At 26.0% G+C, this 24,578-nt stretch overlaps 1 protein-coding gene and 1 long non-coding RNA gene across 5 annotated transcripts in view; one reads left to right on the top strand and one right to left on the bottom strand.

Annotated features, from left to right (window-relative positions):
- The window catches only part of LOC111633658 (CUGBP Elav-like family member 4), a 299,636-nt gene extending 291,826 nt beyond the window's left edge, over nucleotides 1–7,810 (bottom strand). Inside the window, exons 1-2 of one of the 4 annotated variants that reach the window (XM_023378265.1) lie at nucleotides 7,301–7,810; nucleotides 3,975–4,057 (exon numbers count right to left, since the gene is read on the bottom strand). In XM_023378265.1, the coding sequence (XP_023234033.1) occupies nucleotides 3,975–4,057; nucleotides 7,301–7,529 (312 nt within the window). In that variant the 5' untranslated portion in view covers nucleotides 7,530–7,810. The remainder of the gene's footprint in view (nucleotides 1–3,974; nucleotides 4,058–7,300) is intronic. The other 3 variants (XM_023378266.1, XM_023378267.1, XM_023378268.1) reach the window with 3 other exon arrangements.
- LOC111633659 lies at nucleotides 962–23,204 on the top strand. Its single transcript, XR_002758085.1, has 4 exons — nucleotides 962–1,034; nucleotides 4,773–4,899; nucleotides 15,995–16,113; nucleotides 22,685–23,204. It is a non-coding gene; the product is annotated as an uncharacterized LOC111633659 (long non-coding RNA).
- Nucleotides 23,205–24,578: the final 1,374 nt, after the last annotated feature.

Genomic DNA, 24,578 nt, shown 5'->3' with positions numbered 1-24,578 from the left:
ACATATTGGCTAGACATGTTCATTATAATTACAGAAAAAGCACATTTTTAAATTATAAATTATTTAAAAATAACATTATTTTTTTTTAAATTAGCAACTTGTATTTCAACTTTTAATGTTATGGAAATTAAATGTAAAACAAAAATATATATTATTAAAACTTTCTGAAAATTATTTAGTTCACATTAATTTTTTTTATTTTATAATTTAAATATTATTACATTTTTAGGAATTAAAACTAAAACCATTATCAATAAATTTTTAGTGAAAGCTAGAAGCAACAAAATAACTAATTTTTAATTAGTTAAATAAATTATTTAATTAAATTTTGGATTGTAAAAATAATAATAGTAATTTTTTTTTTTACTTCATTCCATGTTGATCTGCATATGAATTTCTAATAAATGAGTATGTTAATGAAAGTTCTCTTCAGATTTCAGAAACATACAAATGATTATAGTTAATTTTCTCTATTTCATTATACACTAATTTCTTACATTTAGCCATCAAAACTATAAATTCTCATCAAACTAACCATCTAGGTACCATTATCTTGTACAGCCAGCATTGCCATAGTAACACCTATTGGTGTCAAAGTCAACCATGCTTTGCTTGTAGTCGATTAGCAAATTAATACTATTGTGAGCAGCTGTACTTTTTTGCTTACTGAAGTTGAAGTTTCAAATATATTTTACTTCTTTAAAATGAATAGGCATTGAACATATCTAAAAAAATTTAAGTAAAAGAGTGACTGACTGAGGAAGAAAGGAGATGGACATATACAAAAAGTTGGTTTCTCTTGGGATATTATATTCCAGGCTCTACTGAATATAAGATGGCACATTATGTATCAAATTCCCAAATTTAATGTAAGTGTCTTTTTCCTCCAATTTAACAGAAATAAGAAAAATCACTATTTTATTTCATTATATTTGGAATTTACATTAATTTCCAANGGTTTCTCTTGGGATATTATATTCCAGGCTCTACTGAATATAAGATGGCACATTATGTATCAAATTCCCAAATTTAATGTAAGTGTCTTTTTCCTCCAATTTAACAGAAATAAGAAAAATCACTATTTTATTTCATTATATTTGGAATTTAATAAATTTATAATTTATACAACACATAAAGAATTCATTACAGTCTTCCTATTAACTATTATTACATTATTATTAATTCTTTACATTAAATTTTTAAAATAATACATATTTAATAATAGTCATGTATCTGTCTATACTTATATACAAAAGAAAGAAAAAGATCTTGATTCAAGAAAAATAATTATACTTTTGATATACTTGGAGTCAATTTGGAACAAAAGAGATTGTATTATTATGTGTTAATAAAATTAATAAATATATTAACTGTATTCAATTTGTATTTATAACAATATTTTTATAGTCTCTTATATTTAAAAAATTTTCAATAAACTTTTTTCTTTTAAAAATGAGATGGAACATAATTTCAAACTAATTTTCACTTCTTTTCAACTTCAAAAATGTAATCAAAAATTATCAATTACTAATATTAAATAAATTCTTAAATTTTCATTCCAACATACTTTTAAAATAAAATTTATTTATTTATTTTTAATTATGAAAAGTCCTTTAATTTATTCCATTTAATCCTATTTTTTATTTTAAAGTTAATACTGTATAATTATCAATGATAACTCAATCTAAGGTACTACCAAAATCTCAAAAATGTATTACAGAATTTTTAACATAACTTATATTTAGTTAAAACCATAGTAAATTATAAATAAAAAAAAATTCAAGAGAAAAATCCATTTAAAGATATCCAAGTTTGTCATATAAAGATAATAAGAACATGTTTATCAGAAAAGTTTATAAGATAAATGCAGTTTTGTAAAATGTTAATATTTAATGAAAACTAGACCTAAAACTATTCAAAGAACTTTATTATTTTTGTATTTTAGATATAAATTCAATTGAATCATTTTAACTGTACCAAAAACAGATATGTACTGTACCATACATTCATAGATACAATATTTCGTAAAAAACATTGCATTTTATATCCAATCAACATAAAATTTTATCATATTTTTATAAACTGTTTAAAAATATATTTTTTATAAGTATATAAAAAAATTTGTGTTTAAGCTATATCAAATTACATTGTAAAAACAAAATATAACTGAACAAATAAAATTTCCCTACTACTTTTAACCACAAATTATTCACATTTAAAATTCTTTATTTTTGTTGATCTCTTTCCCTACTGTAATATGAACATAAAAGAAATCAATGTAAACTTCAAATTTTTTTTTCTTTACTTTTCTTTAATAAAAAATATAAATGTTATTTTTCTTTCCAAATATATCATATATTCATTAAAATCTACTCTACATACTGAATATTCATTGACTGTAATTTCTTATCAATTTTCTTTAATTTACATACTTATAAATTATATAAGTAATATGATAGAACTGATTATACTTTTTGCAATTTAATTGAAATTTCAAATGCAAAATTTTGTTCTTTTCAATAAACAAAACTTTAGATTATTTATAATTACAAATTCCTGTTCTTTATAGTAAAGAAGTTAATAAAACAGTTAGTAATGTAAATTTTTGTTTTAAAGTATATAAATTGTTATAAATTATGGATATTTTATAACTTGATTATAAATATTGCTCATGATCAGAATAACATATTGGCTAGACATGTTCATTATAATTACAGAAAAAGCACATTTTTAAATTATAAATTATTTAAAAATAACATTATTTTTTTTTAAATTAGCAACTTGTATTTCAACTTTTAATGTTATGGAAATTAAATGTAAAACAAAAATATATATTATTAAAACTTTCTGAAAATTATTTAGTTCACATTAATTTTTTTTATTTTATAATTTAAATATTATTACATTTTTAGGAATTAAAACTAAAACCATTATCAATAAATTTTTAGTGAAAGCTAGAAGCAACAAAATAACTAATTTTTAATTAGTTAAATAAATTATTTAATTAAATTTTGGATTGTAAAAATAATAATAGTAATTTTTTTTTTTACTTCATTCCATGTTGATCTGCATATGAATTTCTAATAAATGAGTATGTTAATGAAAGTTCTCTTCAGATTTCAGAAACATACAAATGATTATAGTTAATTTTCTCTATTTCATTATACACTAATTTCTTACATTTAGCCATCAAAACTATAAATTCTCATCAAACTAACCATCTAGGTACCATTATCTTGTACAGCCAGCATTGCCATAGTAACACCTATTGGTGTCAAAGTCAACCATGCTTTGCTTGTAGTCGATTAGCAAATTAATACTATTGTGAGCAGCTGTTATCACAGCAAATCTTATAATCCTTGTTCAACATACAAATATAATCAACCAATCTTAATTTATATTCATAAGTTTTTATTATATATTTTTTTTTCTTTAATAACAAAGCTAATTTAGTTGAAAATTCATAATGCATGTTTAAAGGTTAATATTCTTCTAATAAGAATTTTAATTTGTTGTTCTCTGCATAATAATATTATTTTTTAATAAAGTTTATATTTCTTATTATGAATTTATCAGATAATTGTTTCTAAAAATAGTAATGTTTGATGTTGAGCTAGTCTCTTGAACATTGTTTAATATTTACTGCTATTTTAATAAACTATTTTTAATTCATATTTTCCTTAAATAAAATTTAATAAATGTAATCAATTTTTGAAAATTAATTTTAAACTCAAATCAGTTTTTTGAAATTAATCCACAAACCACAAAATGGATACTAGACATAAACAATATACATTTTTCTGACTCATGAAACAGATTAGATGTTAAAATATGTATTGTATTTCATATACAATATCTTTTAAGTAAATATTCAATTTTAATATTTATTTTCCCAAATGATATATCCAGAATGACATGCTCTTTCTTGAAAATATGCCAGCAATTTATATTATAAAAAAAATTTTGTAGCTTACCCCTGGTAATGTCTTCTGTTCGTGGAGAGCGTTCTGAGCCTTGATAGCACTTTCTCTAGCACAGTAGGTTAAAAAGGCACACCCTAAAATTCATCAAAAGAACATAACTTTCAGTAATTAATTTTATATTAAATAACTAACTAAATACAAAAAATAAAAATATTTAATTTTGTGTTTTGCTTCAGTTTGATAATTAACAAAAGTATTAAAAAATAATTATTTAAATTAATATATCAGTGTTTTTTACTTTATGTAATTATTTATCCATAACGAGAAAGTTAAGACAAATTAAAAATTAACAATTATAAAGAGATATTTATTATGTGTGAATAATGCTAATTTATGGAATATGTAAATAAAATCTCTAATCTGTGAATCATAATTATCAAACATTTAACTTTTTAAGTTTCATCTGTATAACCTTCATTTTGGAAAGTTTTAGTTACAAATGATGCCATTTTATTTTAGTAAATGGAGTCACTCAAATGATAATTTCTATTGTTAAGTCCCTTTGCCAACTTGTTATCTCAGTAAAGAAAATTACTTTATTGAAGTTGTAGATCATTAAATTCTAAATTAACATGCATAAGTTGCTAATTAAATAAAGTTATCAGATATATTTTATTTTAAAATTGTATTGTCTGTTAATTTTATTCTTTTTTCAAACAGTTATTTAAGGTTAAGAAATTTAAATTGCAGTTTTTAATTTTAATTTTTATTTTTACAGTTGATGTTAAAAAGGACAAAAATGATTATTATTATTATTTTTTGAATTATTTTATATTCATCCAATTACAGGTGCTTAGATGCCTTCCAGGGAGAGAATACTATTGTCATTTTGCCAGTATCCAGAATGAAATAAAAGGATGAATGCCAATTCTAGGGGAAATATATTTCAAAATGTTCAGTATTATTATTTCAAAAGGTATAGAATCATAGAATACTAAATATAATAATATAGATTATTATTATACTGAGTATTTACTAATAAATAATATCAGATTTTTAGTTCTAATTTTTCAGAAATCATCATATAATAAAATATTGTTTAATTTAATTCTATTTAAAAAAAAAAAAATATACAGTTTAACAGTTGAGTTATCATTAAAATGTGAAAATTAGGTAAGATTAAAAAGTGAGAGAGTTAATATATAGTGTTTATATAGATATAAAATGAGTGCTAAAAATAGACATATTTATTATTTTACCTTGAAAAAAAAATGTAAACTGTTTTTTTAAAGAAACAATTTCTTTAGAGCTTCAAGGGTAACATTAAAACGTACATAAACAACTTTTACCCATAAAAATATCAATATATCATTCTAACAGTTGACTTTTCACTTTATTAGTAAACACTTCTATATAATTAACCATTAATACTTAAAAACAAATTTCAATAATTAAAAAATAAAAAATGTATATATGAAGCATTTTTCAATATTTACATTCATANTCTATATAATTAACCATTAATACTTAAAAACAAATTTCAATAATTAAAAAATAAAAAATGTATATATGAAGCATTTTTCAATATTTACATTCATAATTTAAGCAATAAATGATATTAATTAAATAAGTAAATAAATTGAAATTATAATTAATTTCATATAAGTGCGCATTATACGTTAACATAGCTTAAAATTATACCGCAATATATAAATAAATTTAAATCGATTATAATAACTTTTTAATTATCCTTTGCATTCTCTATATAATAATAATAATCAATAATCTAATTAAGTGATTTAATATTAATTGTCATTAAATTATATTCTCCTAAAGTAGGATTATTTTTGTTATACATAATTAGACTTGCGTATACCTGAATTAAAAATAAAGCATTTGAATAAAAATTTGAAGTGTTTCGATGCGTAATTTTATATAAAAATTTTGTTTCGTCGTATATTAAATAAAAGGAAAAGCAAAGTCGATAAAAGTAATATAATCTATCAAAGATGTTACGAAAGGGTCCTGAGGCAAATCCATTTTGTAGACAGAATGCACTTATATGAAAGGAAAATATCTTAAAATAACATTAATTGAGGCGTTGCTGTTTTTTTCACCATCTCCAAAATACTGTATGATGTTTTTAGATGCAATAACGTAACGACCTTGAAGGGGGTCTACCTTTCCAATATTCTCCGAAAACTTCTCCCTCCCCAAAGGGTCAATGTAACAGCCTACCTTATAAAATTTCGCAATCTTTATAGTCTCTTTACGATACGTTTATAACACGTCGACTTTGTACTAAAATAAAAGCAATCATATAAAAAAGTTCAAAATTACGGATTTAAACACGAGAAGAAAAATAGTTACTTCTTAATTGTAACACATAATAAAGTAAAATTTATTATTTTAAAATTAAATTATATATAAAGGAAAGATATTAACTACTCTTTATTGGGTCTTTTTACAAAATAAATGTAGTAATTCAACCTCATTACAGAAGCAAATTAATGTAAGAATTCGATTAAACGATATCATCATCATCCAGATTTGTAAACAAACATAAACAGCTGATGACATATAACTTGTAATTATACATTATACCTTTTATTCCGAGAATAAGAGATCAATATCGGAGCGATTCTATTAAAGAATTAAAAGAAAGGAGGAGGGGTAAAAAAGCGCAATACTTCGAAATTCGCAAATGCAAATGACTCAATATTGAATTTTAGAGTTGTTTACAATAGTAAATTTTATTTGAAAATCTAAATGGTAGAGTGTAGGGAGATACGACATTTTTCAATGGTAGTTACAATTTCAGACATTGCAGCGTGGTGGAAAAGACCCAGACGGAAAAACCACATTAGATAAATCAAGAGAATGAAAGGTCACTAAAGCAAATTAGATCTTGCACAGCTGCCAATGTTTTTGCTTGTATCGTAAGGAAAAAACGGGCGCGAAACGAGTGCCAGAAAAGTTGTCTCTCGTAATCATCGACTACAATGAAAATTAGACTTATTTTCAATCCTACAGGTGCAACGGCGGCGAAACAACGAAGCATACGAGCTGTCGTTTCCCACGTACCACAGCGATCCGTAAAGCATTTTTATCAGCGACGGCTAAGAGTTCGTCCGGAGAACGTACGAAGAGGATTGTAAAGCACGAGTTAACACCCGCGACCTAGGAAAATTACAAGCAACGTGGATGTCCAATGTCAAAGAGGTGCGCACTGACTCGGCCAAGGTGGTGTCGGTGATTAAGTAATAGAAAAATGGTGGGACATCCCACCACGTCGCTGGAAAGTGCGGTACGAAAAAAAAAGAAGCTATGGTTGCCGTATTGATCCCCCGTCAGAGAATGAATGAACCGTTCCTTACCTTTATGCATGCCCGTGTACTTGTCTTTGAGAACCGTCAATTCGTATATCTTGCCGAATTGTTCGAATAACGGTTTCAGATCCTTCTCATCCAGATTGCGCGGTATCTGCCCGATAAACAGTTTGATGGTGTCGTGATCTTTCATCGGCACTGACTGATCGGGTGGGGACTGCGGACCGTTCTGGAGATGGACGCTTGTTTCCACCACTCCGTTGTGCAGCGTAGCCATGTTGGACAAGCACGCACCACACTATAGTCCCGTGCTTTGGCGGCCACGCGCTGTGCACGCGCAGCGCAGACTCCCCTTTTCCCGTTTCCTGATTGGTTAATGCCTTCAAACCGTTCTGTTATGAACGTGGGAAGGGATCGGGTGTGTTTCCGACTGTCCTTTTTGTTATTCGTATCTTCCCGAAAATTCACCTGCACTTCTTACAAGTGTTGAAATAACTTTGTGCGTTTTCTATTTCTGGTAACAAGATTTAATTTCTACAACACGTTGCCTTCAAAATTTTCTCGCAAAAAAAATGTTACGTATCGATTACGCTTACAAAATAAAAATCACTATTACATCACCCAAAATAGCATTTTATTTATTTGATTCTTTTTTTTTCTTATTCTCCTTTTCGATCGAGAAGGTAATCGAACTTTTTCATACTTTATAATTTACAAAAATCTTTTTTTTTAAATATATTTAAATATTGCCAAATCTAAATTTTCACGAACAATTTAATCGAAACATATTACACCATGACGAATTTTTACAAGCACCAACAGTTTCACGCATTTGTCATTAGATACATTTTATCTTTTAACTTCCTATACTTAACTTAACCTTCCAGATCCATTATTCCATCATATTAATCCGAGAATTCCACTCTTTTTGAGGAAATTACCATTTTTAGACAGAATATATTAATTTCGTTTGCTTTGATTATTATAATGAAGGAATTCTGTCTTTTTAAATTTCATTAAACTGCTATTTTGTGGTGGAAAAGATGAGATATCAGACCAGACAGCGAACTGGTTAGTGCTGCCAAACAGTCTCCAAGCATCGTCTTAAATATTGATATCTGTCATTTTTAAGACGTTTCAATGAGAAAAATCTTCGTTTGTCTGCTGATATAGCGTTTCCTTTTCATTTTTTATATTCTTTTATCTATGAAAATGAATGTTTTCAAAGGTATAAAATGTAAATTATCATTAAGGATTCTCAGTTAATTTTTCTCCGGTTTAAAACAGCTGCGTTAGAATTTCTCATTTAACATTGTTAAACTCTAATTATATATATACAGGTTATATATATACAAAATAATTATAATATACTATTTATTATATAATTAAAAAAAATGATTTATCGTGTTAAAATGAACTTCAACTTAAATTAGTGAATAAAGTTCAAACTTTAAACATTTTCTTACTTACTGAATCTTAAACAAATCGCTAATTTGCGAGAAATTAGAAAAAAATAGAAAAGAAAGGAAATTAATTACATAAAGGTACGCAAGAAAATCTAATTATTGCCAAAACGCTGAACAATCACTTTCTATTTCCGAAAGGTACTCAAGAATTAATTCGCATTTTTTCGATTTATAAACGCTTAAGAGTATGTCATACAAAATAACCATAAGCTTATTTTGTTGTCGTTTTCCAATATAACCTTAATGCGATATAAAATTTTTATATAGATACAACAAAAGACTTTTTGAAAATGCCGTCCTTTCTTCTAAAAATTCTCACTTTTCGCTAAACTGCTTTAAGTTCCCTCTTTTTTATACCTTTTTGTTAATATTCGAGTAAAGTTAACTCATTCACTACGGTAAATTTTATAAAGGTATTTATGTAAATTCTTCACTACATGATAAGACATTTGTTAAAGAATATACAATTTGTTCTAGAATGGTTTCTGAAAGTAAAATAGGAATTAAGTATCGATCTACTCATCATTTCAGAAAAGCGCTTCTCTTATGCGATTCAAAACCCATGGCATTTCACCATTGGTCTATTACTCCGAGTGATGAAAATAAATGGTTGAAGCTATTCGTTTCAAAGTCGACGGTTCTGAAGAAATCCGATTGAAGAATATTGTCCAAAATGCAACAGGGATGAATTTAGCGCTTGGTTTGACTGATACCCAGCAATACTATATTGGTCTAAATAAAAAGTTTCTTTGACACTTTGTAGTAAACATTTCAGAGAGTTTCCTTTATACTGGTTATATTTGTTATATAGATCTGTTTTTCTAAACTGGAAAGATAAAAAAAATAAATTCATAAACATCAAGCTTTTAAGCTTCGAAATTTATCTTCATTTAATATACAGTAGCAGACATGCGTTTTTAAAAGACATATTCTGTCCGCTGATAAAGTTTACATAAATTTTCTCACAATGCGACATGTGTTTGAAATATTTTTGTTTTTACTATTCCTAAGCACTCTGCGTGTTTAGTTTATCAAGGCTCTCATGCAATGTGCCCGGAATTAGACCCGTGACACAACAATATGGGGTGCAGCGATCACATAATGTTCGTGTTTGAAACTCAAATATAGACAAAGTTTTTGATTTTAAAAAATCGTTGCGCATTTTTACATTTCGATTTTTATTTTTCTATCATTCAAATTATTTTCTATTCTTATACTTTAGTTACATTAACATATCAAAAGCATTATAAAACATCGACTTTATTAGAATGTACAATACACACACACACACACAAGAAAAAGGAAAAACACGCAAATAAATGCGCTTTGATAATTTATTTCCTGTTATATATACATATATATATTATATAATATAATCAGATTTATATTCTATGCTATTTAAATTTATTAAAATCTTATGCATTTAATATTAAATTATCTAGAATATAAAATGTTTCCTGTGAGCAATTTATCGTTCTGGATTTTGATATCGTATATATTATATAGAGTCTATATATATGCATCACTCAACAAGACTTTATACTTTGCTAATTAGATTGCAATATCAATGCAAACACGCTAACGGAAATCGGTATTTTTGGCTTTTGGTGGATTTGAATAATCCAGTTATAAATCCATTAGATATACCAGTGAATAAAGAGGATCACATTCTATACTTTGAGTTATTTATCATCTGAAGTTTCTGTTATTTTGTAAAATAAATCTTTATAGTGACGTTTATGCATTTATCATTCAATACTATCGATATTCAAAATTTATGTACCGTAGGTTATATATCACTATCATTAAAAATAAATGTGTTTCTTTTTAATTCAGTATAATTTGTTTTTATCAGAAATATATTCTAGGTTAATTCTATATTATATCTATAGAAAAGATTATATGATAGCTGAAATCATTGATCATTCTATCGCACGACTTTTAAAAAAGTATAAAAGTTAGAATTCTAATCATAAAAATACATTTTGTTTTCCACAGATTTTCTTTATATAAATTTTTAAAGTAGTTTTTAATTAATTATTAATAAATAAGATAAATTTTAATTAATTATTCATAAATAAGATAAATTTTAATTAATTATTTATCATTTAAATTTAATTTCAAAATGTATTTTTAATTACAATATATAGTTTATTTTATCTTTTATCATGCTAATACAATCGGGAGAATAAGGGGGCGACTGCCCTCCCAAATACAGGCAGAACAGTGGGGAAAGTTCGAGCAAAGCATGAACAAAGAGAAAAAAAATCAGACAGAAAAAGCAAAAAATTAACAAATTATTAATGACGGCAGATTAAAAATTGGTACTTTGTCTTATATTTGTGTAAAATTTCGAGCAAATAAACCTTATATATATGCCTCATTACAGGTTTTCTTCACATGAAATGTTAATATTACATATATATTAAACTATTAATCATACTATAAAATTTAAATCATCATTTTATAATATAAGATTATATAAAAAATCGACAGAAAACTTGTTAAGTTGAATTATGAATGTAGCCTTTAAAAATACCGTTTAAGTTAAAGAATTTTTGTTTTAAAATAGAAAGCAAAAAAGTAAGTGTAAAAAATATGTCAAAAATCAAATTTTTTGTAAACAAGTCTTAAATTCTTAAAAATAAATGTATTATTTTATATTTTTTTAAAAAGCTTTTAGTATAATTATCAAAATAGTAAATTATATGCTTATAAAATAACGTCGTAAAGCCTTAATGCAAAAAGAAAAAAATCAAGAAACCAATCAATGATCGAAGAAAATAAATTTTCAGCTTTTTCTGTCAAGGGAGCAAAGATTCAATTTTTTCTTTTTCTTTTTTATTCTTTAATCTTAAATCTGAGCTATCGTTTTCGCTAAGAAAATGGAAGTTAAAGACTTTTTCACGATAGACTAGTCAAAAAGCCATCAATATTACTATCAACTGAGCTGTCCAAATAGCTGCTAAAAGAAACATTAGATATAAAACTGGTCCTACATGTAAATTGAATACCGTCAAAGAAGAGTTTGCATAAAGTTTCTAAAGACCCGTGAGGAGCAAAGTTCGGTAAGGAATCTTTAATGGTGTCGTTTCCAAGACTGTTTTTATCATTGCGGAAGTCTAGACGCATTGGTTCACAATGGCAAACGTTCTCAATGGAGTGATCAAACTCCGCAATTGCCTATAATGAGTTCTTCTTCGTTACAGATGATCTTTGTTTCTCAGAACTGTCCCATCCCAATCTTTCCTAAATCATTATTTCTTTTTCATTCTTTCAAGTCTAGACAAAAATGGAAAGAACCAATGTTTACAATTTCAACCACGTCTGTTTAAACTACTCTTATATATATTTATATATATATATAACTTATACAGTACAAAGAAACCTGTAGAAAGTGAATATATTTTATTTATATAACTTATTATTATTTTCTTTTTGTAAACAGTTTAAAAAAAGAATATTTTCAATATACTTTAAATATTCTAATATAGTTATAGTTGAATTAAATATTTTATTTTAATATGTAATTCATTTATTTTTATACGGTATTTTTATACTACTGTTTACAATCCATAAAACAAAACGGCTGATGAAAATGTCCAGAGAAGAAATTGCAAAAGGCTTAGATAAACTAATACCTGAGATCAGAGCTTTCTATAAACAATGACATACACACACACACACACACATACAAAAAATAAAAAAAAAACTATTGTTTAACTGTTCGTAGGCAAGTCAATAATATTTGCTTTCAGCAAAGCTAAACTTTGATTGCACGCTCAATCAGTACTGATTACGTTTGAAAACTTAAAAAACACAAACTCAGATAACATAATGTATAGCTATTAGTTTACATAACACGATCAATATTATATGATAATAATATAATTTATAAATCGTTACCAAATGATAAACTAACAAAATGCAGTCATTTTGTTTTTCATTTAAATTTTTTCTTCCTTCATTCATCCGCGTGTTTGTGTGAACAAAATTTAAAATGGTCAATTAAAATCTACTTTTAATACGTTACGAAAATGACATAAATATTATTATTTCCGCATTTAAAAGTGAGGGTTTTTTTTCGTTTTAAATTGAAAGCAAACTGGTAATAAATATTTCACCAAAAAAGATATGCCATAATTTTTCTAGGATTATAAAATATAGAACATTCTTGATATGATGTGAAAGTGTAAAAAAAGTAGAATAAAACGAGTTTTATTACCGATAAATTATTAAAATATTATTTTAGTGTAAGAATAAATACGATTTTCTATAAATGTAAAAAGTTCACTGAGGATATTCGGCAGTATCAAATTGGATTTTGGATACTTTATCGTTAAATTATTGACATTGTTCGTAACAGTTAGACTTTAATTATATTGAATGGTATTTATAATCCTTATAATAAATTTGTAGTAAAATGTGTCGATATATTTTAGGTAGTGTTTTTGTTAGAATGTATACCCGGCTATTGCTCTTTGCTAATGCTGCCAACTGACACAACAACCAGGTAACATATCTTTATGGTCAGCCAAAGGTCTCTAATTGTGATTGGTTGTTGTTCCAAGACACTAATTCCTTCCTAGAATAAAAGGCGATAAAACAACTAAGAGATTGTTAAAATCGATTGAAAGACAGTCGTGTTCTTTTTCGTCTTAATCCTTAAAGTGACATCTAGGTTAGTAGAATTGAGGAAGGAAAGTCATTACGGAAGGAGCGAAGTGCTTGTTGGCTTTGATGTAAATGCATATTCCTAGTATATAAACTGGTTATCTGAAGGCGACTGGCATAAAACGACTTTCCTTTAGAACCGTGAATTACTGTTTAATAACGCACTTAGTATTATACTGATTCTAAAATGAATACTCCAAAGATTTTAAGAGAAGAGAGAATGTTTAAAGGTTGAGAAAATCACACTCTAGACTTTGAGTGATTATTTGTTTTATAAGTATTTAAGATTATATACCGTGTCGATTTATTTTATCTGAGATTTTGACAGGATACGCACACGAGATATCCTCTTTATAATACGGAAATCTTCATAAACTACAATATATATGTATTCAGCACTGTTATTAAGAAAAATTATCTGTTATTCATCATACTAATGACGAAAAATTTGCATAAAAAGCTTCCAAAATTATTTTTGGCATTACAAGTGATAAAAAGAAAAGAAAAAAACAGGTTTCGTGAGAGAATAGTAGCCAACTACTGATTTTTTGGATATTTTTTAGTAAAATTTTTCTCATTTTCTGATGAAAAATGCGACTCTAAATTTAACAATATCGCTTTGAAACATTTTGACATCTAAAAAGTGGTAATTTAGTCGATTTATAACGACAATATTGCAGATTTTAAAATCGAAATTCGAGACGCATATTAACAACAAGAATTCCTCGGCCGACACTATTTGCAAGATATTCCAAAAGTAGTCATGGTAACAACAATCTAATTTCAAAACACGATTCCCGATCTCAGAGCCTTCAGACTAAACGGAATATAAATTGATGAATGAAAGAATTGTTTGTTCTACATCCAAGACAATTTCACCTTGGTTAGAAGTTTTTCTTTTTAACCGTCTCTAACCAAACTCATTTGTTTTAAAGTTTCCTGGCCTTAATGGCAAATAGATTGATTTCTTTGTAACTTAGAAAAATCGATAATAAACCAATAACAAAGACATTAATAAAACAATCTGAAAGTAGTTAAAGTTTTAAAAATATTTTATTAATAGAAAACTTTAATAGATGTAATCAAAAATTAGGAAATTTTCTAATGATTCGCGACATTTCTTTAAGGTTAATCAGTCAAAATTATTCATTGAAGAATTCAATTATTTTTCAATTATTCTCGCTAAGTGGATACAGTTTACTTAATATTTGATAGCTAAACAAAAGACTAAACACGTTTGTTAAATAAATTAAATTTATCTTAACTCGACAACTTTTCTTTTTCTTGGTCCTCCCCATTTGGTAGCGTGTAATCAATAATAGACGCCTTATGTTCTAGGAAAAAAAAATCGTATCTGCAAAGCCTAATTTGATTGAAATGAATTCTGATAGATCTTAATCTATCTAAGGACGGATCAGTGAGTCATCTAGAAAGAATGAATAGTGGCTGTCAAAAAGGTGACAGGGTTGAATCTAATATGGCTTCCCATCATTCTTTTTTTATTATTTTTTATTTTTTAATTCTATAGTATGAGACTGGTATAATTATTTCAGAATATTTCGTGGAATGTAATAAAGCTGAACAATGTGAAGAGAAAAATGTTTTTTAATCTTTCTTTTTAAAGAAATTTTTCACTCGGAAACAATCTCCTCTGTTAAATAAAAATCTTTATACAATAGGTAAAGAGGAAAAAAACAACGTATTTTTAAAATAGATTAAGAGAAAAATTTAATAGATATACTCTATAATCTTGATTATTGTAAGTTATGCAGTTAAAAATATAATAAAATAACCAAAACAAGTATGTAGAGTTGTCTAAGGTTTACGTTTAATCATCCATTTTATTGTTTCTTGGAAACATTTTAGACAATCGGTTCATTATAATAAATATAATAGACAAAATATTTGATATTAATGTATACATCTTAAAAGTTTCATTGAAATAAAACACATTTAAATTTAGGAAAGATTACATATTCGCATAAGGCTTATATAATCTTAATCCATCTTATAATGTTATATTGTAAATATATTCAAATACATTCAGTTATTTAACTCATAAGCTATTTTCGTGGAATAGAGATTTAGATTTCTTTTCCTGTATTAAGATTTACATAATTATATATTGTTATAATTCATTATTAAAGAAATCTTTGTGATTTTCCCTAAAGTCTTTATATTCAATAATGTTTATTTTACCATTTTCAAATTAAAATATTTTTTAAGAGTCCATAAATAAATCATGGAGCTGTAAATACAATATAGATTTATAATAATATAATTAAACTTCATTCTTCATTATCATTATTCTTTAAATTCATTTATAAATCACTGTTTTAATTTAAAATTTAAAAAAAAAAACGTAATATTATAATCATAAGTAGGCCTATATATCATTTTCTAACGAGTTCTTTGTGTTATCTCTATGAAAAGTCTTTTTAACAAATTGATGATTATGTTTTTGTAATAATACAGTATAAGAGCACGCCTTTTATTATGTTTTAGCATCTTAAATTATATTTTTTTTATTGTTATATAGATACAATCAACTCTTTAAGTAGCTTATAATGTATATCTATTATATAATAAGCCTATATTACAGAGTCTCGTGATGATAAAGTAGAATTCTTTGTCTTCCCACTTCGCTGATTGGATTCAACATGTCAAACGTGGTCATCCCAGCAGAAAGCTCAGCGATCTATCCCTTAGTGCTCTATTAAGGTAAAAGGCTCAATAGAAATCTATCACACAATATTAAGAAACGCCTATAAAGTAAATTTGAAATATTTAATGCATTTCTTAATTTCATAATTTAATTTATTACTATAATCGATAATAAAATTTATTCATTTCCTTTAGCAAAATAGCAATTTTTATCGTATTTAAAAACATATTATTTTTAATAAGCTATAATGTAATTAATTTATTTTTAAAAAATTATAAATTTCGAATTAAATATTTATATTTTAATTATAAAAATTGAACGAAAAATTTAATATTAATTTTATAAGATACGTAATAGCCTATATTTTCTAATATTGATAAATTGTCAATTTAAAAAAAAAATAATTCCATTATAAATTAATTAAACTTAATTCAGTTAAGCTTCGATAAAATTATGCATTTGATCGTTTATTTAAAAGATTTCGTTTATTAAAAGTGTAATAAATTTGCGTATTTTATAGAACAGATGCTGTTTTATTAGTTATATTCTGTCATAAATTTCAAGCAACTTTTCATTCGTATAAAATAAATCTATTCTTCAAATTTTAAATTGAATTTTCCTTTTGAAGTCACGCAAAACACTTTTCATAATAATAAAAAAATGTTTAAAAAAACACCTGTCTAGGAAACTGTATATCATTGACATTCAATTCGGCAGTTTCTGATTAAGATTGGAAGATATGTAAAGCAAAAATCGCAAGAAAAGATCGCGTTTCAAAAACCATACAATTCAAATATATTTGAGGCTATTTTATATATAAAAAATATAGATATATGTCGAAGAAAAAGATTAAAATAACTAAATTGGTTTTATATTTTTTGATATTTTAACTATCCTCTATTATAAAAGCATAATTTTTTCTAGTTTCCTTCAAAACATTTTATTAAAACATTATGTACTGTACTATCCCACATTATATATATATTTTTTCTATTTTTAATAAGTATAACATAGAAAAATGTACGTTCTTTATATATATATATAAAATGATAAATAAAATTCGAATTACTTGAATTTAAAATATATATTATCTAAAATAAATATCAGCTCCATCAGTTATATTAAAATTCAATAATAAAGTGAGTAATATTTTTCTAACAAACCTCTCCATCATCATTATTTATATTAAATTCATATTTGATACATGACACTTATTGCTCGCCTGTTCTCAACATGATTAACTGTATAGTCGCTTAACATATTCTATGCTCAGATTAATACGGACTGTACTTTAAAGCATTTGTTATTATATACATATATATATTTATATTTATAACATTGTTAATAAGTAAAAGTATAATAAACCTCATTTAGCAAGACGTATATAATAAACCTTGATTAAGTAAAAGTATAATATAAACTTCAAAGAAAATCACTCTTGCATAACTTAATGCAGTTTGCAATGCATTTAAATTGTTAAAGACGGCTCGTGGCTTCAGTTCACGCAGAGAGTGACCAAAACTTAAAGCTATCGACAGCTGTCCAGACAGCATCTATAAGTCAGGAGAAGTTTAATCCGACGTCATTACTGGACTTGGTCCAAATCCTCGTTTGTCCATCTTACATTATATTGGATGGCGCTCGGTTTTTTTGTCAATCGTTACCTATTTCAAACAGGAATTCTTGACGAATGCGATTTAAAACTCTGAAAGTGATTAATCAAGCAGCTTCATAAATTATTATCGTCAAATTTTAAAAAGTCTGCTTTGTTGAATAATTTCACGTGATAATAACATTACATTCAATATATGGTTAATCAGATGTCATTAGGTGACGAAGTATTTGACAATGAAACTAACAAGCAATTGTGCATTAGCGTGCTATCACGCAGGAAAGGTCTTCATGCAAGTTGAATTTACTCATAGGATAACAAAGCAGGTATATGATTATTGGCAAATATTGATGCCAAGTGATATATTCATCACATTTTTACTACGTTAAAACGATAGTTGCAGCTGTTTTAATGCTTAATTTCCACGTTTCGAGTGTGATCTGTAATTTTTGCAACTCCAAGGAATCATTTAGATATTATTTTCACTTAATCCAATTTTACTTAAAAAACAATAAAAGTTTTTCAATATAAAATGAGTTAATCGTTGGCATTTGATATTCACGCAAAGGTTTGATAAAGTTTGTTCTGCAGATTAAAGTATGACGTTGAATGCAATAATTTGCAAACTAATTAGCACTCGCTAATTGTTGAAAAGTAATCTCCTGGATTTAAACGTCATCGAGCCTTTAATTGAAGACCAGAGTTCACCTCCATTTCGTGAGCTAGTTTTTTTTTTTACTTTCTAATTTAAAATTATAAAAATGAAGCTTTGTTTAATAGATAATTATGCAATTAAGTTTATTCACAGGTTATGGCATCTTCTTAATAAATTAAGAAATTATTTATATATGAAATTAGACATTTAATTTAATTCTGAAGATTAATCATTTGATTTTTATAAAATAAATAAGAAAATATCTCCCTCGATTTTTCGACTAGATTTATTCAAATTTAAGAGAATTATTTTCCCCTTAACTAGTTCTGAATAAGTTTTCAGCAAAATAAGCAATTTTCCAAAAAGAACAAGAAGAAGAAGAAGAAAAAAAAAATACATTTAAGAGAAAATTAAACATTTTTCCCCGAAGATTTTTACTGTTTTAAGAAAACAATTTTTCGAGATGGCATATACTTTTCCGCTCTAATTTGTTTTGAAGAATTCGTTCATTGATCATTTGTAAAATGATGCCGATTATTCAACTCGCTTTATCCAGAATCTTGAAATGAGACGATCAAATTTGTTGCTGCAATTTTTGTATTTTTATCGAATATTTCTTTGAAAGTGTATCTTTGAGAGAAATTACTATTTAATGCGGTAAATCCAGAAATATGAGAGTAGTCCATATATAACCAAACAGATGAAATCAAATCGAATACATCAAAAAGTACGCACATAACATCAATGGCAAACCAAACATATCAGATAACTCGTAAAATTCTAATGGACGTCATCAATTGTCGAGAACATCTTTTCTCCTATTCTAAAAATAAAAATCGTCCAATGGCATTAATCTGTAAAAGAAAAGTTTCGGTTGTGAAATATATCTAAGTCGTGAAATAGAATATATTAATATCAAAATTTACGTTATTAACCAAGTTTTCTGAAAGAATTATCTTTCAAAAACTTGGTTAAGCAGAATTTTTGTTTTAGCTTCATATTTCTTGTTATTTTTTATGCTATGATGTGGAGTAGTAGAAAGTTTTCATGCAGCCTCCGGGCAGAAAGGAAAGAGCAAAACTAGCCACATTTAAGCGACAAAGATTGAATGTTAAAAGACCTCAGACGACCGATCGTTTATCATCGGCCCGAAATAGTTCCGACTTTGGAAAGTTCCGTAAAGAACCCTTCACTTTGATATCCCCAAGAAGTATAAGCTTTCATACATCTTTCCTTTCCACCGAGTGATGTTAATTCAGCCAAGAGATGCTCGGATAAACACAAATTTATTTATAAAAATTGATTCGATTATTTCGCTTTTAAACAGTAATAAATGAATATATTATTTAACTATTTAATTAGATTAATTAGTATGAGTAAGTTGTTTAATCTTACTTTAAGCTTATCTCCAACGACATTAAAAGATACCCGTATAGAATGACGTGGAGAAAATGGAGTATTTGTACCTGCATGGCATGTAGACACACTCTATTGCCGCCCTGACATGACTATTGACATAAGATAATAACTGTTGACATAAAATGATCTTTGATCTTTCAATTTATCAGTCGTACCGTTTGAATATAAACTCATTGATAGCATTTCAAATTTCCTGATGAATTGTCGTGCTCCAAGTGAATTCCTATCGATGATATTAAACAGATTTAAATCTCCTAGGAAATACTGGCTCTGTTTGACTTGATTAAATCAAATAGTAAATTTTAAGTGATTTAAAATTGTTTTGAAGATATACGTCAATATATAGTTTCATATAATATTGTTTTTATGTGGAATTAGTTTAAAATATTATCGATTTTTTAAGCGCAAGTGAGATTCATCCGCAAGCTCACCTTACTAATTCTTCTATGAATAAATGACATACATTTCTCATTTGCAAAAATCGATATGTAAGATCCTGTTGTTTTATACTAACAAAGGAGAGGAAAATTGACCTTACAATCAAAAATTAGATTGACCTCTAGATAATTACTATGTGATTACCTTATATCATTCGCTAGAACTAACTCATCATGGAGCTATTACATTCATTGAAGAAAAAAATAAAAAAGTCTTCAAATCAATCCTATCATGCACTGTTTCGTGATAATTTACAATTAAGTAAAATTAAAAAATTCTACAATAATGAACATTTTCGTAGTTGAGGCAGTTATAATTTTTAATCTAGTTTGCCCGTCACGTTCGAATTTGTAATAATTTTTTCTTTTATTGTTTCATTCATTCTTTCGACGTTAAATGACAGAAATCTATTTTTCCATGTAAGGAAACAATGTAATCTGTAAATCGTGCCTGCAGGAGTATTTTATATTCATCGCTTCTATGTATGCGTTCTCCAATGCTTCATTTAATCGAGTTTGTTTCCGCCAGGCATACTGTCGATAGGAACAGCAAAGTAACGTTGTCATTGTCCTCTTTCTGTACGCAGTGTCCGGAAGGTCTCATAAACTAAGACTCCGTTTGCCAAGCAGAAACTAAACCTTTTCCAGCCTTCTACCTTTCATTGGTAGAGATCTAGCAATAACGACGGGCTTTCTGCCAATTTCTTGGGCCATTGTCTAAATTTCATGCCTTAGTTTTATGTCTTAGGTTCACTTGCTTTCTGCTACTCGTTCCTTTTGAATTCCTTAAATGCTTTCTGTTAGCTGGATTTGCGAGGATAGACGTAGAAATATGACAGCTACTGTTTAGAATTTTTGATAAGAATATTTATTCCGTTTTACAAAAACTCAAACCTTTAGGCTTTTTAAAGTGCACCGGAGGCAGATTTGTTGCGGTTTCAATTTATGCTCTTTATAACTTTCGAAGCTGACTTAAACTCGCTATTTTGTCGTATCGTATAATTTATTAAAGCATGAATTTGAAAACAAATATTAAATATGAATTTAGTATAACTTTTTTACATATATTTTCATGCGAAAATCTTTTTTTGTTTCCGGATAATGAACGATAAATCATCATATAAATGTAAACGGATTATAACATCTTTTAAAGTAGGAAAAAATTTCAAAACTTCAGAACAAAATGATAAATTTTAAACTCTTTTCATTCTTTCAAATCATTCATACTGAAATTATGCATGAAATAAATCTAAAATGTAACAAATAAGGTTGGGTGAATTACAGAAATAAAATAATTGTAATTGTAATTTTAGCATTTCTGTTGTAAAAGTTCTAAATCATTCGAAGTGATGGAATTAAGAATCACATTGTCTGAAGTCTTTTATTTAAATATTTAATTATCAAACAATGTTCGGGTTGTTTAAATTAGTGAATAAATTTACCCAAAATCCTTATATTGTTGAATGAGAATAATTGTTAAAGGTTAGACAAACTGATTACTTCCAACTAAAAGTACGAGGATGTAGAGTATAGAAAAGAGCCAATTATTGTGCAAAGCTAATCTCTAGTACTTTTAATTGAGAAAGAGCAGTTGGGGATTACAAGGCGGTTTATTGTTAGCCTTGATTGCCGAATAGAACAATGTAATAAAATGCAACTAACTTGTAAGTCCATTGTATTGTTTTCTTACGTTATTCGAAAAATGACCATTAAATATATTCATTTTTCAATCAAAAAGAATGATTAGTAAAAGTAAGAAAAATCTTTTAATTTCGCATACTTTAAATACGTCTTCTTAATTTTACTCTAAATGAATTTCATTAATTTTAACAGCGCAACCGTAATAAATTACGTTTCAATGTTATTTTACCCTTTAGGTCTGGAGAAATTTTTGAAATTATTTGCATTTCAAATTATATATATTTATATGTATATCTACGACAGAAAAATTATATAAGTATATGTATAAAATTTTAACTCTATTAATTATTTAAAGATAAATTTGACAGTTTTTAATTAAATATCTCCAACTGAAAAGAGGGAGAAAGGAAATAAAATTTTATTGTTTGAGTTTATATTTTGATACAATTATAACGGTTGAATTGAAAAANAAATTGTGTTTTACATTCTTAACATAATCATTTTCTAATTTAATTTCCGTTTGAAACGAATTAAAACAAAGATATATTACATTTTTATTCATAAATTTCGTATTAAAACATATAAAACTGTTTAAAAAATTGTAATTTTTAATTACTTCTCGTTTCTTAATTGTTTAATAAAACAATTAACGAATGAATAAACGAATTATATCTTTTTAAAAATTTAAATTTATATTATATAAAGAGGAAACGAATAAAAAAAATGTAAAAAATAAAAAAGAAATTCTTATAAATAATACAATTCTGTTTGTGATTATATCATTTCCTCCATTGGATTTTTGTATCACGAGAATACACGAAATCGAATCTCACTTATCATTCACTCAATTTTTGTCTTTTCAGTTTTCGTGCTGCTGAATGACTACAGAAGCGTGATATGAATTGTGATATGATCATGAAAAGCATGTCAACATTTATAGGATAGTGTCAGAAAGATGAATAAAAATCGAAGAGTTCAATACATTCATGAATTTAGAAAAGTAAAACGTCATCTGGGATGAACGATTCAAACTATGAAATGTGGACAGAATTTCTGACAATTTTATCTTTATTTTTCTTTATTCTTTTAAAGGATTATTTAACCTTTATATAAACCAAACAGGATTTTTATTTATTAATTGTTTCGTTGCTGACATTTATAGAAATTTTAAGGCAATATATCAAAGAAATGAATTATTTATATTTATCAATATAGAAGTTTTAAACCATTTTTCATGGTTTATAGCAGTAAATCTAAACTAATAATAAGCGCATCACAATTTTATAAAGTTTTGACAAATTATCAGATTGTTATATCTCTTCAAGATATAAAAGAGAAACATAAATTTTTTCCCAAGAAAATAAGATTAGAGTTGTTAAAATACCCAAGAAAAAATCATATTTTATCAAGATAAATTTTTTCTTTATTGTTTTTATGAGAATCTTCTTATCGTGTTTTATATATACAGCATATAAAAAGAATTATTTTTGTTTACGTTTAATAAATTGTACATCATTAAAATGCACTTCTTAATTATATTATAAATATTTATGGCTTAATAAATATATAATTTATTATTTTGCTTCCGTTATTATAAGAATAAAAAATAAAATGTTTGATGTATTTACTGCAGCTTCAGTGAATAGTAAAATAATTATAGTTATTTGTATTTGTAACTATACAAAAATGTAATTACATTCATCATTCCGGGAGAATTTTTCATATCAAGCTGTGTACAGTAGACTTACGAAAAACATTCATCTTTGGAGAAATAACCAATATATGATTATGAAACTAACGTATTATGTAAATTTAAAAGTATAAAAATCTATATAAAAACTTTAAAAATAGCCACAGGAAAGAAAGAAAAAATTCTTCAAGAAGAAAGAATCGTTTTTTTTTTCTTTTTCCTTTGGTTAAATCTTTGCTCACATCCTCTTTCCTTAATATAAATTATTTATTCAGCTTTTGCCTTCTCAACAGTTTTTAAGTATAGTTTTTTTTAATAGACTCATGTTTTCTTAAGAAGTTTTTTAATCTGAGAATATTTCTGTATTCTACAGCAGTGTGTCTAGATTTTGAAAATCTACCTGTACTCACTGCAATTACATTTATCCAGAATATTTTCAAACTTTCTTGCTTAAATTCTTTTATAGCGAGTATAAACTTATATATTCTTAATTATATGATTTTCTTCTGAAACAAATGATTGTTTTCTTATGCTGTAGAGAAGCAAAATAATACAAATGATTATTTTTCGAGAAAAATAGCTGACTTGAAAAAATACATTTTGTCGTGTAATTTAGAAAATGAAAAATCTAATTGTACGAAATAAAATATATATTTATATCAATACTTATTTAAGAATAAAACAATCGTCGATTTATAATTAAAATGTATATATAAACATTATTATGCATACTTCTGTCAGTTTTAGTTTTATATCTTAATAAGAAAGAAGATTATATTCTGAATTTTTGTTAATTATAGGTGTATAGAAGATGAATTGTAATTATCATGTAATTAACAGTGACAGAAACTTGTCCCAGATTTCAGCCAATGAAAATGAATACATCAAATATTTAATTTCTATTTTAATTTGGATTTCTTAGAGTTTTCCGCTATTTTTCTTGATTGTTTAATTGATTGTATTTTTGATCGTTTGCTTAATTGATTGTTTCTGTTTTGTTCGTAATTTCTATTTAATGTGAGTAAATGCCTCATTTTCCACTGTTTTTCTTAGACTTGTGTTCAGAT

This window comes from Centruroides sculpturatus, unplaced genomic scaffold (assembly GCF_000671375.1).
Source record: "Centruroides sculpturatus isolate CEXI.00-Female unplaced genomic scaffold, Cexi_2.0 scaffold940, whole genome shotgun sequence".
NCBI lineage: Eukaryota > Metazoa > Arthropoda > Arachnida > Scorpiones > Buthidae > Centruroides > Centruroides sculpturatus.
The sequence above is the reverse complement of the archived record's forward strand: the minus strand, read 5'-3'. Positions and strand labels throughout refer to the sequence as shown.